General features: G+C 43.4%; 1 protein-coding gene across 1 annotated transcript in view; it reads right to left on the minus strand.

Annotated features, from left to right (window-relative positions):
- Nucleotides 1-18,147, minus strand: part of LOC149305465 (nuclear receptor coactivator 2-like) — a 39,334-nt gene that overhangs the window by 1,922 nt on the left and 19,265 nt on the right. Inside the window, exons 9-19 of the mRNA XM_089477527.1 lie at nucleotides 15,425-16,673; nucleotides 10,747-10,960; nucleotides 9,641-9,838; nucleotides 9,023-9,235; nucleotides 8,254-8,386; nucleotides 7,872-8,037; nucleotides 7,271-7,546; nucleotides 6,871-6,960; nucleotides 5,396-5,846; nucleotides 4,068-4,242; nucleotides 3,271-3,501 (exon numbers count right to left, since the gene is read on the minus strand). Of these exons, the coding sequence (XP_089333653.1) occupies nucleotides 3,271-3,501; nucleotides 4,068-4,242; nucleotides 5,396-5,846; nucleotides 6,871-6,960; nucleotides 7,271-7,546; nucleotides 7,872-8,037; nucleotides 8,254-8,386; nucleotides 9,023-9,235; nucleotides 9,641-9,838; nucleotides 10,747-10,960; nucleotides 15,425-16,673 (3,396 nt within the window). The remainder of the gene's footprint in view (nucleotides 1-3,270; nucleotides 3,502-4,067; nucleotides 4,243-5,395; nucleotides 5,847-6,870; nucleotides 6,961-7,270; nucleotides 7,547-7,871; nucleotides 8,038-8,253; nucleotides 8,387-9,022; nucleotides 9,236-9,640; nucleotides 9,839-10,746; nucleotides 10,961-15,424; nucleotides 16,674-18,147) is intronic.

The following is an 18,147-nucleotide window of genomic DNA, read 5'->3' on the forward strand; positions in this document are numbered from 1 at the left end:
CACGCGTGAAATGGATTTCTTTCAGAAACATGGAGCCAGCCGAGAGGGCCGGATGCGATGTGCGGCTGGTCTTTATATAGATGGGGCTGGAATGAATGGTCTACATATGGAAACAGACAATGTATTCTCACTACACCTGGCGTTTACACGTACGGTGTCTGCAGGCCAATCTTGTTGCATGTTTTTTCCCCAATTACTTCTATTATGTTATAAAAGCAGGAAACCAAGTCAAAATAGAATGCAGCGCCATGGAATATGATGGCGCTATATGAAACAATAAATAATAATGTTTAGAAGAGAAAATTACTAATCTTAAAGCTACTTTGTTGCCATACACGCGGCTCATTCTGTAGAGGGTTCTGCAGCTAGTTTAAAAGCCCGGGATATAATATGATTTATATGGCTACACATAGCGAGTATAATCATCTCCATACTATCACACACAAAAAATCAGTTTAATTTTAACCATTTAATGGCGGCGAGCTCTCTCTTTAGAGTTCTAAGTTAGTAGACAGCTGCCAATTTATGCCCATAAACCATATAAAAGTGAATGGAATTAAATGATTGGATATATTCAGGTAATGCTATGGCAATACCATCTTTATAATAATAAGCCGTTCGAAATGAGTTTCTGACTCATGAGTGCTATGCATAAGACTATGTTACTTCTAATACAACTTTACTAATACCGTAAACGGTAATGTGCCAAATACATCTGCCGGCACACACACACACACACACACACAATGCTTTAAAGTGTCCGTGTATATAAATGTGTTTGCTTCTGAATGTTCGTCTAGTGTTAAGCAGATATACATACACACACACACACACACTATATACATACACACACATATGTATATAATGTGTGTGTGTGTGTTATTCCCCTAGAAATTCCCACCTGCCCCCCAGATATGCTTTATGCCCCCTAGAAGTGTCACCCCCCCCCCCAGACTTACCAATGCACCCCCAGACTCCCTGGTGTCTAGCGAGGCCGGCCGGTTAACGTCTGCACGATATGCATAGACAACCGCTGCTGCTGGCACTTCTGCCGTGGCTTCTATGGTGGAGCACCGGAAGGTTATGTCACGCTGGTGCTCCACCATAGAAGCCCCGGCAGCGGTTCCGGCAGTGGAGGTTGTCTACACACATTGCGCAGACGTCCGCGGCTGCCAGGGAGGAGCATCCAGGTCCCCTGCAGCGCTGCTGGGGATCTGGATCCTAACCCTGCTGCTTACCCGCAGCAGGGATAAAGGAAAATGGAAAAACAAAAACACAACACGAACTCCGCATCCCTGCACTAAACCCCGAATATAGGCCACCCCCCCCGCTTTAAAGACCTAAAGTGGGGGGAAAAGTGCGGCCTATATCTGGGCCAATATGGTGTAATAATATATATATATATATATATATATATATATATATAATATATATATATATAATGTAAATGGGTGAAGCCGTATTAGTCCAGTAGACACAATGTCAAAAAACAGAGTATTGGAGACTATGCGGCGATACCTTTTTTATTGGACTAACATAATATTGTATTGCTTCGGACCTGATAAAGGGAGGATAACTCTCGAAAGCTTGTCTTTTAAATATTATGTTAGTCCAATAAAGTAAAATAGTAAAATAAAAGGTATTACTGCATTCTGCAATACTCTGTTTTTTGACATCGTGTCTACCGGACTAATACGGCTTCACCCATTCACATTATAATATATATATATACATTACACACACGCTTTGAGTAGCTGCCGGTGAAAGGTGCCTTTTACTTTGTATGTAATCACTATCCTTTAAAACTCAAAAAATAAAAAGGTGAAAGAGTAATTAACGGCCCAACACATGCAAAACATAAAATGTCATTTTATATTGGTGGCGCGTTCAGTGCTATATGTCAACGATCAGAGGGACCCATAGTGATGACGTCTGCCGGACAAGTAACTCGACAGCACGCGGGTGGATGATGCTGGCTTTGTTACTTTGCGTCCATAGAAATAAATGGTTGTTAAAGAGATTGCAACTTAAAGCTATACCTTTCTAGAACTGGTGCCACCGGTTTATGGAAGATGATGACAGCGTACGATGATGATGTGGGGTGACTGCTACTCACCTCAGCTTTAAGGCATCACCAACAGCAGAAATAAAATGTATAGCAAGCTTTTCCTAAAAGCCACCATAATTAAACCACTTAGTACCAGCCACTGGAATAGAAACTTTCTACCAAGTGATCTCAGTGAAAAGTACATCACAAAACATCAGCACCTTCAATTATTCATGGGACTCGCGCTGTAAGCAACGGGTAATAAAACAGCGAAAATAAAACCCATCTTCAGGGGAACGCATCAAGTAAACCAGCTGAAGATGACGCATACGTCAAAGAATACAAGCGGATAACATCTATTTTAACAGCCCACAGTAAAATACTCCGTGACAGATGCTCCACAAAGGATCAACCATATCTTCCAAGGTTTAGCAGTTTTAGCCAACCAAGGAGAAGTCTCAGCCTTATTTTTATCCATTTACCTGAAGAGGCGTTCTGTATTTTAGGGTATCTTCCATAAAAAAAAAAAGCTTTTTTTTTTTTTTTTGACCTGGGAGGTTTAATTTAATGTAAGGAAGTTTTACTTCACTGAGAGGGTAGTAGATAAGTGGAACAACTTTCCAGCAGTTGTAGAAGTTAATACAGCGAAGGCATTAAAACTTGCATAAGAATACATGTCTTAATGGGCCGACTAGATGGGCCAGTTGGTTCTGTTTTTGTATATTAAACCTGAACACTGGATGAAGCGGTTTTATAATTCCTACCAACGGCTGACAGCATTATACGGGTACAAGCAGCCAAGGACACCAAATATTATCTTGTTACATATACACCCGTTTTTAACGTTATAACAGGGAAAAAATGCTAAGAGAATGATTTATACATCAAAACAAATATTTTTATTATACAGAATTTTGTCAAAAGCATTTAATTAAAACAAAACAAAAAAAAAAAATATGGAAACAATGAGTAAATATTCACATTGGCTAAAACAAAGTCATTAAAATATTTTAATTTAAATTTCATCAGTGAACCAGATAATTAATACTATGAAACATATATAAAATGGTCTGTCTTTCCCAAGTTCACGCGGTAACAACAAGTTCACAAACAAGCAGGAGGAAGTTCCGAGCAGCGACGAGGATACCTGTCCTTTCTGACAAACAACCTATTCTACAGTTACCCACTACCTAGAGAATTTCCCCCAAGAACTGTGCATATACCCATGCCGGTTATCTTCACAATTATTCACCTGCTCTGGACCCATTGAGGACAACCCTGACGTAGGCACAGAGGTCACAGAGGTCATATTGATCTGCCCAGTCATCTGGTTCACGCTGTTCATCCCGCTTGCGTTGGCTGCCATAGACACACCGATGTTCATATTGTTGTTGTTATACATGTTGTTGCCACCTTGCTGCCCAAAGTGGGGTGGCGATGGTTGCGAAAACATGCTACAATGAGATAAGAAAACAAAAAACAGTATTAATACATATACCTCTGAACGAGATCGCTACCAAGACACGACGGTCCACATTTGGCAGATGTTTAAGGGTAGATGGTATAGTGTCTTGGTTTGATACACATTTACAAATGAGAGAAAAAAAAAAAGAAAAGAAAAAAAAAATATATATATATCTATACACGTGGTGTTTAAGCAATGGTATAAATAGATTACTTAAACGAGTTGTGTTAGAAGCATTTGGGTACACCGGTTAGAAGCCGCAGCTACTGCATCGCTCTTGTAAATCCGCTAACCTGCAGGCTGGCCCACATCATATGTGCAAGATTTTATTTATTTTTTGTCCTAAAAAGATTTTTTTTTTGTCCTATTTTTTGTCAATTTAGCAATCGCCTCAATGAAAAGGAGTGTCTATTGCTGGCTGGGCATCATGGGAGCTGTAGTGCAGCAGTAGACACTCCTTTTCATGGGAGTGGTAGTCCAGAAGCTACCTCTTGAAATAGCTATGGAAAAGATATAGTCTTTCTGAAGCCTCGGCTCTTCACATGGTCCGGTTACCTGTTCCCCCCAGCGTTGCCCTGGGCCCATCCGTTCATGTCTGCCGTCTGGTACACGGGATTGCTCTGTGACTGCTGCATCATGGGACTCTGGGTGTGAGCCATCCGGGGTGACAGTATTGGACTTTGTGAAGTTGGTGCGACGGTATATCCAGGGTCTGACTGCTGGCTCATTCCTAAAAGCAAAACTTTTATTAGAGGCAAGACGGACACAACCGTGTATATAAACAGCAGAACACACAAAAACCACGCGTGAAGAGACCCCTAATCTGTTAAAGAACAAATAACAGCCCAAGCAACGCGACGCTTGAAAAGAGTGCGTGTCGGGAGGCCTCAGAAGACCGATGAAGACAAACATTTCAATGGCTCATCTTTTTACATTATCGATAACGATTAATCCAGAGCACACACGGACGTGCGTCTGTAAAGCAATCTAGCTGGAAATCAGGGGAAGCAAATAAAAGAGTGTATAACGGTGAGCGAGGACACAAAAATGAGGCATTGTTGGAACGTGACGGTGCTTTTAGAACCCACACAGATTTATTACGCCACGTAGTGCTTTTCTGTGTTTAAGTGAACAGTAAAGAACAGGCCGACATCCATAGAACACAAACATACTAAACACGCACCTCCGATTGCACCCCAACAGTAGCAGATAGAACATCAGAATCAGCCAAGCCATTGTATACAGTTCCATACACCGCGGAAGCAGGAAAGCGACAAGCGATGGAAGGACACCACACAGGTAGGAAATCTCAGCAGGCATTATAGAGCATACAGAAGGCCTGCGCATGTTTATAGGCTTGGCAAATTCAGTGGACCAGCCTGAATGGGTTAAAGTCTAACAAGTTAGGGTTATTTATTATGGCATTCAATGGATGTTAATGACACGTTAGTAGCCACATGCACTTTGGTGTTATATGATTTTGATTTATTTTAACAAGTGGAATATCATCCAAGGGCATGGGATCGAGAGAACCATCGCATCATCGTCCAAGTGTTTCACTGATGCAAATGCCAAAAAGACATTTTCACATTATAGCAGATCAATCACGATCTAAAGAAGATGTAAAGATTTCCCATGAGAGCCAGACCAGTCTTTTTAGCACCTGTAACAGTGAACAAGCTTGATAATAACGATCGGCACGGTTGGATGGCACGTAACCCAGGCACATCTGGGAACTCGTCAAGCCTATGAAGACCGCTGACATTTATAACCCCATGGAAAGCCAGGGGAGGACTGCAATGTACTGCTACGCAATAGGTTGCAGGCCTTTATGAGACTAGAAAGGTTAAGCAAGACCTGCACTTAAAAGTTGAAGGTGGTACCTGAGTTGGCAAACTGGAAGGCATTGTGCTGAACTGGGGGATTCATGACAGGCCCATACTGTCCTCCCATGCTCCCCATGATCCCTTGGTTAGCCAGATTCATCTGGGAGCCATGCAAAGAGCTGTGAGAGAGCGACTGTGACCCAGGGCTGGGGGGCACTGGGGAGAAAGGGCTGGTGAAAGGTGGTGGGGATGGAATTCCAGTACCGTAGTTCTGTGGAAATGGGAACTGCTGCGCATTGGCTTGTGGGATCCGTGGGCTGTTTATTGATGTGGGCATTGCTCCAGAGGCCACCATGTTGGGTGGCATATTAAGCCCTTGTCCTCTCATCATCATGGCCCTGTGCTGCACTTGTTGTTGCTGCTGCTGCTGTTGTAGTTGTCTTTGCCGTAGGTGCTGGCTCAGGATCTCCCTTTGTCTTTGGGCCAGCATCTGCGCATTGATCGGTCCCTGGAATCAGAGTACACGGCTGATCAAGGACATGCAAAGCACATCAGTCATCGTACATCACCTCAAAACCCACCCATAAAAGCTCAGCCTTCTGCACTGCACCGTATTGGGATGGCATTTAACAATCACAAAGTTTACACACCACAAGCAGTACAATAGAGACCTGAAAATAGAGTCCCTCCAACGAGATCCACCTAGCCTTTCTAAAAGGAAGGATCTCCATTGGTTTGGGTAGCGTGCGCGGTCCGAATTAGTGGTTGTTACTATTAAAAGACGGTGCTGTGCTGTCGTATGTGTAAGGCTTGAACATGTTGGATAAAGTATCCAACAACACAACAAAGAAACATCTAGTAATAGACATTATGAGCTTGTTCCGTTACTAGGATTCCCAATATAAGCCTATACAAAGTCATGGAATCTGTGGACTCTTTACACGACATGGGGGCTAGCAGAGTGCGTTCCCCGAAATGTATATATTTTACTGATTTATACGCTATTCACTATTCGAGTTAAAGCTCAAACGCAATGTGCAGAATAATGTAATATACTACTTTATCACGAAACCCCCCCCCCCCCCCAAACCTTGTATTCTTAGCACTGTTTAACTACAACGAGCAGACTTATTGTTCCGATTCCACACAAAAGAGATACCAGAAAAGAGTCCGGCTATCACAAAAGCAGAGATAAAATTAGAAACGTATTGTTAACGTTGAAACAAGATTTCTTAATAATGGACACAAGGCTGCCGATTTCAACAATTTCATAACTAAACGCAGTATTAGATACATCATTCCTAGTGCCGCCCAAATAGAAACACAATGAGAACTACTCAACCCATCTAGTCTGCCCAGGTTTCCTGATGTAAAAGCTTGGAACCTTCACCGGTCCTCATCCTAGATTCAGGATAGCCTGTCCCATGTATGTTTAAAATAGCTGTATTTTCCCCCCAGAAATCATGCGACAGTATGATTAATGCTTTGACTAAGTGGAACAGCACCTTTAAGATTGTCCTAAAACACCGTACCTGTTCCCTTATCTGCGTTGGTACTCCAGGCCTCAGCGCCAGATTCATATTCGAGACATTATTGACCGGATTCATTAGCGGCTGTCGGTTCTTATAGAAAGATAGAAAAAAAGAACTGTGCTCACTTTTGATTCTGGTTATAAAAGCAAAAGACACCATACACAATAGGGGGGGAAAGGAACCAGCACCACATAAGTTGAGAGGTATATTTTTATTTAGGGGAACAGCAGCGAACATTCTGGAGAGGCTACAGAGCGCAACAATAAGTGCCTTCTTGCCCATAATGAATATTTTTCATCTATATTTAACGAACGACCTAAGAAAACTATCTGCTCAACAATCATCATATTAAGGATCCATCCCGCAGTCCTAGGAAGTGAAATCACGGTGAAGATTTTACCTGTTGCGCCTGAAGCCGGTGCTGCAGTTGGAGCCTCAACTGGTTTGGCTGGCCCTGCACCATTCCTGGTGGCCTTAATCCAGGGCGCGTCTGCATGCGCAGCATTCCATAGTTTGGACGTTGGCCCATGGGGTGGAAACCTGGATCCTGCATTGGAGTATAACTATTCTGCGCCATCTGCCCCTGAGCAGCATATCCATGGTTAAACATCGGTGGTTTTTGCTCCATGAAATTTGAATCTGGACTTACAAATGATTCAGGATCAACAGTCTGGCTCTATCAAAATAGAACAAAAAAGAAAAAACAAAAAAACAAAAAAGGAGGAATTAGGTCAAAATATATTATACCGCAAAAGAACAAATGTCAAGCTACGCATCTTTGTACGTAAAATGATTTTCTACAAATTACAATGTAAATCATATTCTAATAAAAGTATAGAAGCTAGGATCAGTGGATATGGAGTACATATAAAGATATTAACGCAGAGCTCAGCTAGGGATGGTGAAATACGCAGCCCTTGCTAGGGGTAGGGGTTTTAAGAGTGGCAGATATCTGGGGAACGACACAGATGAGCACTGCTACAGATCTTTCCGATACACACCTGGCTAACCAGCTCGGGGATTCCTAGAGCTCGGTCAATCTCCTCCAGTCCATCAAAGTTTCGCAAAGCAAGATAAAGCTGATCCAAAAGGTTCCCCTCGTCTGCCTGAGAATCCGACGAGATGGGCTGGCAGAGCAAGTCATCTGGGGAGCTCCCAAAGGGCTGCCTGAAAACAAGACCACCGTGGTTACCGAACCATCACCCGACATATATACTTTTGCATCAATCGCGAGCAGCGGCTGGTTAAACGCAATCACACACATCATATTTCTAAAAGATACATATGTAAAGCGTTATTAAAAAAAAAAAACGAGCACACATATACCGAGCCAATACGTGCTCCTCTGTTCCGGGATCGAAGATTGGCGAACACCAAGCTCACCTGCTTTGATTGTTGTAAGACGTTTGTTCGATGGGCAGAATGCTGTCTGGCCAGGGTGCCGTCTGGTTCGGGGGAGCTTGAGGCTGGGGGTTGTACTGAGGGCCACCTACATTCAAGTCCAATTCAGAGTGTCCTAGATGCAAAGTGCAAGCCCGTTACAAAGCTGTAATAGTACTATTTTGTTAAAATAAACTGAGGAAAGGCCAAGATTCCTTATATTAACGCACTATGGGTTCTCTCAAAATAAAAATCCTACACTGGGTATCCACAAATAAATCTGCATTATACTTCCAAAGCCCATTGACTACACTGGTCAACATGCAGAAAGCCTCTCCAATTTATGAGCTTCTTGGAAGGATAACTAGTTAGTTTCAAATCAATGAAAATCCTTGGAAATTAGAAAATTCATTGAACGCTATTCCCAGAGCGTATCTTAGTTTTTAGAGCCCCAAACAGAACTGAAGAAGAATTTTAAGACTTCCAAGTCTGCAGCTCTTGAGGACTGGAGGATGGTCTCCAAACACTCCAAAAAGCCCAGATTCACTAAAATAGCATAAGTGTTTTTAAAATGAAGAACTTCAGGAACAACTACATTTACTTTTCACCAATCTCAGTTTACAGGTACATGACCAGGCTTGTAAACAGGTGTTATCTGACATATGACACAGCCAAGTTAATCTACCTACTTGAGAATATTTTGATTTACAAGCCAGGATTTTATTATCAGTATTAATTAACGATCCACACATCATAGCCGGATCCAACTTACCCATATTCATAATCTGTGACTGCAGCATCGGCCTCGGACACGCCTGGTTGTTGGGTCTCATCTGAATGCTTGGATTTGGGCTGCGGCTCATGCCCTGAATGGGCCGGTTCATGGGGCTGCCTGTGGTTGGGCACGTTCCTCTTATTGCCATCTGCTGAGCCCCCCAATCTCCTGACTGCATGCCTGCTCGGGGGTTATTACCAGCAATCATTCCTGCACAAACACAAAGAAAACCCAAATACCAATTTATAGTCTGGAACCTAAAAGCAGATCAGCAGCACGTTATCTTTCAGATTGACTATTACTATTCTGCCGGAGTTAGTGGTGATCCAGAAAGAAATACACTTTTTATAAACACTTTTTTTGGCACTTCCAAAACCTTATACGATATATTGGCCAAACTGATTATGCCCGAGATCCCTCTAGTGGCCTTTGTTTGATTTCCAGCTCTATTCCAACCAAGTCAGAATTCTTGGTTGCTCCAAATGTATAACCGGTTGCACAATCGTCTAAAAGATATAAAGTCTTTGAGGTCAACAGTCATTTCAATAATCCAAGACATGCCTGTACACATATCACACGCACCCTACGTGTTTACAGATTAAAGCTTGTGCTTACCGGTGGTATTGTGCCCCATGCCTCCTTGAGCTCCCATCATGCCCTGGTTGCCCACCATTCCAGACTGCATTGCAGAGTATGGACTGTTATTCCTCACTTGTGGGTAGGATCCCGCAGCGGTCTGGTTCTGTAACTCCATTGGTAAATTGTGATTTGGTAATAATCTCCCAAGCTGGCCCATTCGCGGGTTATTAAAAGCTGCACAGACAAAAGAGAAATTTGCGTCCTATGAGTTTGAGTTTTGGCATCACAGAAAACGGGACTACTTTCTCGCGTAAAAATCCGAAGCATGCAAGACTTCAAAAGACTGTTTGCTTATATAAAAGGAGTGAAGATTCTTTTTAAGTTTTATCGTAGGGTAAAGAGCGGACAGACAAAGTAGAATCCATCACACAAGCAACACAGAGAGGCTGGGGGAACTGGGGTGGAAGAAACGTTATTGGCTTTTAGAAGTATAATATTTTCTGAAAAATATCAAATGCCTCTTAAGAGTAATGCTCACTTCTTTAAGGAAGCTTAGTGGATACAAGTTATATTTAGGGGATGGGTCGCATGCGTTTCTCAGAACCATGGGGACCAATTCCTTTGCATTTTGCATCTTGAGATCTTTTCAAGTAGAGAAGTGTAAGCATTATGATAAATCCTCTGACAAAAGACTCTCTCTAATTGGTAAGCAATGCGAGGCAATTGGGCTTTTTCTCGTGTTAACTGCAAGCAGACTACATTTGCCCAAATGATACATCATTTCATTATAGAAACGTTATCGTTTTGAGATATGCTGCAACAGGAAGGAACATATAGTTTGTTTAACCTGCTTAGTACCATCAAACACATCCCCTTCGCCATAGAGAGCTTTCCCATACATTTATCAATCCGTACCGGTGAAAAGCGAGGAGGAAAGCATGTTTAACAAGAAGCGCAACGAAACTGGGCAGTTAGTGGTATTGCCAGCTACTATTCCCTTTGATGGGCAGCAGGGGGCGCTCTTTGTTAACACTGGGCTACCCACGCAACACATCTCGGACCAAAACAGAAAACACGCGACTGTTTGCTTGCGGAGAAGACGAGGAGGGACAGGAAATCGTACACAGAGGTCCGTGACTTACTGCTCTGCTGCATCCGGAGCATTCGCTGCTTCTGGACTGCCGGAGGTAGGCCTGCGCCGTCGCCGCTTAACTGCATCAGGTCATTGATGATGGCTTGTTTATCGACAGAGTTGGCATCTGGCCGCGTGTCTGTGAAGAGCTGGTTTAATTGGCTGTTCTGTAAGTCATCGAGGATTTCATCCAGGTTATCCAGATCGGGACTTGGCCGTGAATGCTGGCAACAAAAACAACAGATTGTTATAAGCGGTAAACGGGGAATTTTCAATTGGACAGCCACAGGAAACAGAAGATAACAGACCACAGACAGACACACCGTTCTACGTGAAAGATGGGTGGTCCCCGCTTTGGGGCTCATTTTAAGATTCAGGCACATTGGTGGGGGGGGTCCAACTTACGGCCGATCTAGTGACGCTGTAATTATGGAGCGCACATTAGTGCCATCTATTCAGACTGATACGATGGAACCATACAAGGTCGCTTCCTTACTAAAGGACACCGTGAGCGCCCCTTATGTCTCTTGTGCTTGGTGTACAGCGAGGTGGAATATGGTAGTGATATATAATTGTGTCAGTAAGAATAATCAATAGCTTTTGCACTGCTGAATCCCAGCCATGGTGTTAAAATGCAGTCTAAAGTAAGGGAAGGTGTGCCCATGTTTGACAAATGTGATCGGTTATCTCATCATAAAGATGATCATAAACCATATTAGAGCCGTCGGCACGGCAGAGGACACATCTGCTAAGCGGTACTAACACGGCGTGACACGGGGAGCAGAAACTCCAGTATAGCAAGTCACACAAGACAAAACCCACAATAATAACCAATGGACACGAACAAAACAACCTATCTCCAGACTGGAAGCTTCCGAGCAGACCTCTCATTACCGAACGCAGCCTATGGAAGTCACCGTCGCAGGCACATCATTAAATCATACAGTAAGCCCGTCTCCATGTACAGTACGTGAATAGCAGAAAGGTGCGTGTGCCCGCATGTCTGCATTTCCACGGCCAGCCAGCAGTATGCGAGGGGGATGGAATTACAGCAAACCAGGCAGCGTGACTGCAGACTCGGGTCGGCTCCTCATCACCCGGCGCATACTCGCAGCGGATATACTGGAATCCTCGCAGATCAAGCATTAACACGGGGCGGCAAAGGGAACGTTGAGGTTTACCGGCCGCCAGGTAAAGAGTCAATCGTTCACTTAGCATCCCCCTAACAACCGAATTCAACTTACACACAATCTTTTTTACGCCCCAAACAGCATCACAAACAACTAACGCATATTAAAGTTCTTTAATTGAGATTTGGGTACTAGATGCAGCCAGTCATCGCATGGCTTTCGGCACATGCAGAGCCCCTGGAAATCTCAGATGAGCGAGTGTCCGCGCATGTGCACTTAAAGGGAACAATTCTAGAGAGAATTCTCTAGAACGGAGGGAATTCACTGCAAATTCACCAATATTAGAAGGATTTTTACACTTCTACTACTACAGTGCATTTGTGCACATGCGCGTGCTATAAAGACATACGTCAAGCCAATAGAGAGAGGGGTTTAAATGTCTGCCGTTCTCTAAGTGGGACACAAAAACACAGTATGGCGATTTCTGCTGAACTGAAATGGTTTTGTGTTCCAAACTAGAACACCATGCATATTTTCCCAAAGGAAGATATATATTAATAGTAATTTAATTATGCAGCTTCTTAGCATTTCCCATCCTCGCAAAGTTCTTAAAAAATGCTCTTATCCCTGCAATGGGTTTCCAGATACAGCAGTCATGACGTCCTCGTACAAACTGGCAAACAAGGGGGATCTAACTAGATATCTCACACTAGTTATACAATAATTAATACAAAGCAATTCCATAGATCTAAGGTATCCATCTACAGCCTTAGAATAGAAACATTTAAAACAAACAAGACATTCTTGCCCTGCCACAGAGTGTTGGAATCAGCACATTCTAGAGCAGACCTGGGCAAAGCACGGCCCGCGGGCCACATCCGGCCCGCTGAATAGCTCGGACCGGCCCGCAAAGAGTGTCCTGGTGACTCACCAATGAGTCCGGTGTCCCCCCCCGCCCCGGTCACTTACCTTAAACTCCTGTGTTGGAAGCGTTTGTCTCGGGTGCCGGCGCTTTACGCTGGGCGCCGGCATATGACGTCAGACGCCGGCGATCAGCAGTGAAGCGCCGGCACCCGAGACAAACGCCTCACGCTTCCAACACAGGAGTTTAAGGTAAGTGACCGGGGCGGGGGGGGAGATCCTGAGAAGGGGGGGTTAGGGAGTTAGAGGGGAGATACTGAGAAGGGGGGTTAGGGAGGGAGGTCTTACTGTGTGTGTGTGTCTTACTGTGTGTGTGTGTATCTTACTGTGTCTGTGTGTGTCTTACTGTGTGTGTGTGTATCTTACTGTGTCTGTGTGTGTCTCACTGTGTCTGTGTGTGTCTTACTGTGTCTGTGTGTGTCTTACTGTGTCTGTGTGTGTCTCACTGTGTCTGTGTGTGTCTCACTGTGTCTGTGTGTGTCTTACTGTGTGTGTGTGTGTCTCACTGTGTCTGTGTGTGTCTCACTGTGTCTGTGTGTGTCTTACTGTGTCTGTGTGTGTCTCACTGTGTCTGTGTGTATCTTACTGTGTCTGTGTGTGTCTCACTGTGTCTGTGTGTGTCTCACTGTGTCTGTGTGTGTCTCACTGTGTCTGTGTGTGTCTCACTGTGTCTGTGTGTGTCTCACTGTGTCTGTGTGTGTCTCACTGTGTCTGTGTGTGTCTCACTGTGTCTGTGTGTGTCTTACTGTGTCTGTGTGTGTCTTACTGCGTGTGTCTTACTGTGTTCATAGCTTATTCAGTTATTGTAATAAATATTTTAGCCCATTTTTTAGCTCAAAATATTTTTTCCTTTTTTTTCTCCTCTAAAATCTAGGTGCGTCTTATCAGCAGGTGCGTCTTATAGAGCGAAAAATACGGTATGCACTCCGAAGCCTTGTTCATTTTGTTCACTTCTGTGCTGTGCTAATAGTTATTCAGGCCTTACTTATTCAAGCACCTCTACCAATGACGTAGGCTTGAATAACTTTATTAAACAGCACATAAGTTAACAAAATGGACAAGGCTTCGGAGTTTGTAGTTTGTAGAGGTCTGGCCCTCTAAAACCATTCCAATTTCTCATGTGGCCCCATGGGAAAATTAATTGCCCACCCTTGTTCTAGAGCATAAATCTACACATACGGCTAATGGAGAGCGTAGAAAGATAAAGCAAAATGAAGAAGAGTTCCGAAAGTCTCGATTTTATACACAAGTTAGTATTTTTGACAGCTACATACTGTGATGTTTTCAAAATCTTTGACACAGAAATGATGAGACTTGTATGAATTCCCAAGGCAGCAAACCACTGGGAACTTTTATTGCCATGTAGAGGGTTTGTTAGAAAACTAGAATTTTCCACACACAAAAAAAAAAAAGAGACACAACAACATTGCACTAAGCAATCAAACCAGAAAGAATCAAATACACGGTGTAATGAAATGAACCAAGTCCTGATGCAGCCCTGCAACCTGCAGAACATACTACGCGTAGCTTGGGGTTCGGTACATTTTTCAAGGGGATGAGCTTAATGAGGGCTTGCTGTCCCAGAAAACCAGAACAAACCATCAAGAAATAGTACATTGAAACCAAAATGGGGTGAAAAATACATTTTAGGTCACGTGAGTGCGTGTATAAAGAAGGAAGAAAAAGTAATCAATGTACAATAAAGCCAAAGTTATATAAACCCTGAGCCAGCCACTAGTAAACAAAGGACAATATTTAATGTGGCAATGGAAGAAGTAACATCAAAGTGAACACGAATAGCTTAGAATGCCTCTAGGAGGTGTCAAGAATCAATATCACCCAGAGAGGGAAGTATTCATAATAACTAAAACACCTATGGCTACCTGGGAAAATACAAATCATATATAAGTAATAGACAGGGCAGATACAGCCATAGGATAACTGGGATACAATATACATCTCACAAAGCAAAGCTGATCCTCTTGAAACTCTCAGGGTGCACTCCACATGTAGAAAGTACTTCTTATAAATAACATGCAATAAAGGTCCTGATGCTGAAAACCATACCATAGCCAAGCGTGTCACAATTTGATTTTGGTGTAAAACAAATTATTTAGGGATTGCTTTCAACCCCCGCCCGACCTTCTCATTGTTGAGGATCGCAGCTATTACAATACATCTAGATCAGATTACTTCCATACTTGTGTTTTAGCAAGCCACATATAATATTAACCATATTAAGTAATTACCTGGCCAAAACATAAGGTTACAACATGGCTTTTCCTTTAAGAACCCAAATTAAAACAACATGGTTAGTGTCTCCTAAACTCGGTTTAGCAAAAAACACACAACTGGCAACTTTCCAGTTGCTAATGGACTGACCCTTATTCAGACTCTAATGTGAAGTGTCGTACAGACAGAAGAAGACTTTAGGACCAAACAAAAAAGGTCAGTTCAGTTTTACCCATTACTTGTAGCTTAAACTATAACCGTAAAAGCATCCAAGAACCGGGAACTTTTACCAAGTGAGATGCAACAATGGAAGACTAAATATCAAGTGCAAACAGCAGGGAAATCTACCACAAAAAGTCACAAGCAAAGCAGTTATAAAAAAAGACGGACAGAAGACTTTCTTACCTGATCACTAGTTCCAAAACTTGTCTCTTCTTTTTCAGTTTTTACAGCTGAAAGATTTGTGCAGCTGGAAGAGTCTATCTTGTTATCCAAGCGCTCTAACTTGGGGGTTATATCTGCCAAGTTATCTTTACTGTCATCCTTATCCAGTAAGTAGCGAAGTAGTGCATTCTCTTTCTTCTTGGGGCTCACTGGTTCTTGTTTTATAGAGACCTCGGAGCCAGAGCCTGTGCTGTTGGACTCTTGGTTCAGTTCCTTCCCAGTGGCCTCTGCTGTGAGCTTGGCCAAGTCAACGGGAGAACTACTGTCCTGAAGGAGTCTGTGCAAAATTTTATGCTTTTCTTTCAGTGAGGTTCCATGTGTTGAGGCAGACATATTATTGACTGGAAAATGTCCCATTGAGTCCTTGCCGTTTGCATCTCCAGATGTTTCCATCTCAGATTTGGTGGTGAGCAACTGCAACAGTTTAGTCTGGCCTTTGCTGTCCAGCAACCTGTTCTGTCCTTCTGTTTTGTCCCCACCAGATGCCGTGTTTTCATGACAGTCTTTTTGCTCAGCCGAATGGCAGTTGTTATCTGCCTGTCCGGTTGCTCCTTCAGCCTGGTCTCCATACGCCCCAAACGATTCTTTAGAGTCCATGCTCCCCATCTTTCTAAGTTGGGGTGGGTTCATATTACCAGGTGAGTTTTGCAAATTGCCTACTTTCAGCTCAGGAGAAGAAAGCTGTGGGGCAAGAGGGCCACCATGGCCTTCACTGAGCGCCTGAAGTGCATTTAGAGAGCTGTTGGTGTAACTATGGCTATTTCCTGTGCTACTGCATACGCCAACTGGTGAATGCAAACTTCCAGCAGGGGAAAACTGACTGGGTGCAATACGAGGACTTCCCGCCACCCCTGGGCTCATGCGATGCCTGGGAGATAGCATAGAGTTAGGCTGGCCCTGACCCATGCCAGGACTTCCGTGTGATGGGCTATTCATTTTGAGTGCATAGTTGTTACCCTGAGGAGCATTTGCTTGCATGCTGGAGATATGGTTCATCCCCCCTGAAGTGACATATCTACCTGCTGGCAAACCCATTTGTTCCTTTGGGCCATTTATGGCGTAATTCATATTGCTACTTATGGTTGTGTCCTGACCAGGGTTCCCACTGCACATGGTTTGGTGGGCTGGACTGCCGGAGCTAACGGGGTTATAAGTCTTTCCCATGCCTTGTCCAGCCATGTCCTGATTTATTCCACACATATTATGTTCTCTAAAATCCAATGAAGAATAAAACAGTTGTCAATATTTTTCTGTTATGTCTAAGCACATATAACCATTCACCTAACTGGCAGTACTATGGAACAATACTCCCCCAATGCACAAACCTCAGCAATGTTTAACATTCCTTTTTGCATAGCGCCAACAACATCTATACAACAAGGTCTTACATACAAAAATATACATTGAGAAAGAATATGCGGCTGATATACTTTAAGATTTATATCACGTAATTCTACAAGTTAGCGGTCGGCATTTGGACTCTAATGTGAAGTGTAGGACAGACAGAAGACTTTGGGACCAAACAAAAAACCCACAAAGGTCAAGCCTAGGGCTGCAACAACGAATCGATAAAATCGATAATAATCGATTATGAAAATCGTTGTCAACGATTTTCATAATCGATTAGTTGAATCGATTTTTATCGATTTATAAAATTATGTTTTTCAGAGCAAACGCTCTGAAAAACTCCCGTCCTTCTATAATCCGATCTCAAATAGAGATCGGATTATAACTGTAGAATCCAGACCCCCCGCAAAGCTGCAGGAGACCTGGATCCTCTCTGCCACCCGGTGAGGGTCTGTGCAAAACACACAGACATCCTCCGCTTCTCCCCTCCACTTCCGCCGGGGCTTCTATTACTGAACCCGGCGTCATGTGACCTTCCGGTGCGGCTTCCATCATGGAAGCCCCAACGGAAGCGGAGGGGAGAAGCGGCTGTCTGCGCGCATCACACAGACCCCTACCGGCTGCCGGAGAGGATCCAGGTCCCGCTGCAGCGCCTGCAGGGGATTTGGATTTAAGTGGGCGATGTGCGCAACCTCCGGTACTTCATCTCGCTGCCACTTCCACCTGCCCCACCAGGGGTTAATATATCAACAGAAGAAAAACAGGACAAGTAAGCAGCACTGGGTAAGTATTATCTTTATTTTTATGCTCATTTGCCCTGTGTTTCTTCTGTTGATATATTAACCCCTGGTGGGGCAGGTAGAATTTTTGCGGGATCTATTAATTATGTGCATTTGTGGTTTTTTTTTATGTCTATAATATTTGATTTATTGTCCATATATTTATATATATTTATATTGTATTGTGTATTTTTTTTGTCTATATTTAATAAATATAAATATAAAAAACAATTTTAGTGATGTCAGTTTTTCTTATATCGGGGGGCACAGTGGCATAAAGGGGCTATAAGGCATATCAGGGGGGACAGTGGCATAAAGGGGCTATAAGGTGTATCAGGGGGGACAGTGGCATGAAGGCGCTATAAGGTGTATCAGGGGGGACAGTGGCATGAAGGCACTATAAGGCATATCAGGGGGCACAGTGGCATCTCAGTGGCATATAGGGGTAAAAGGCATATCGGGGCATATCAAGGGTAAAGGTATATAGGGGGCTATAAGGCATATCAGGAGGGCACAGTGGCATATTGGGGCACTGTGGCATATATGGGGCTATAAGGC

Source organism: Sceloporus occidentalis, unplaced genomic scaffold, assembly GCF_023333645.1.
Source record: "Sceloporus occidentalis isolate IW3139 unplaced genomic scaffold, rSceOcc1.0.p SCAF_11, whole genome shotgun sequence".
NCBI classification, from domain to species: Eukaryota; Metazoa; Chordata; class Lepidosauria; order Squamata; family Phrynosomatidae; genus Sceloporus; species Sceloporus occidentalis.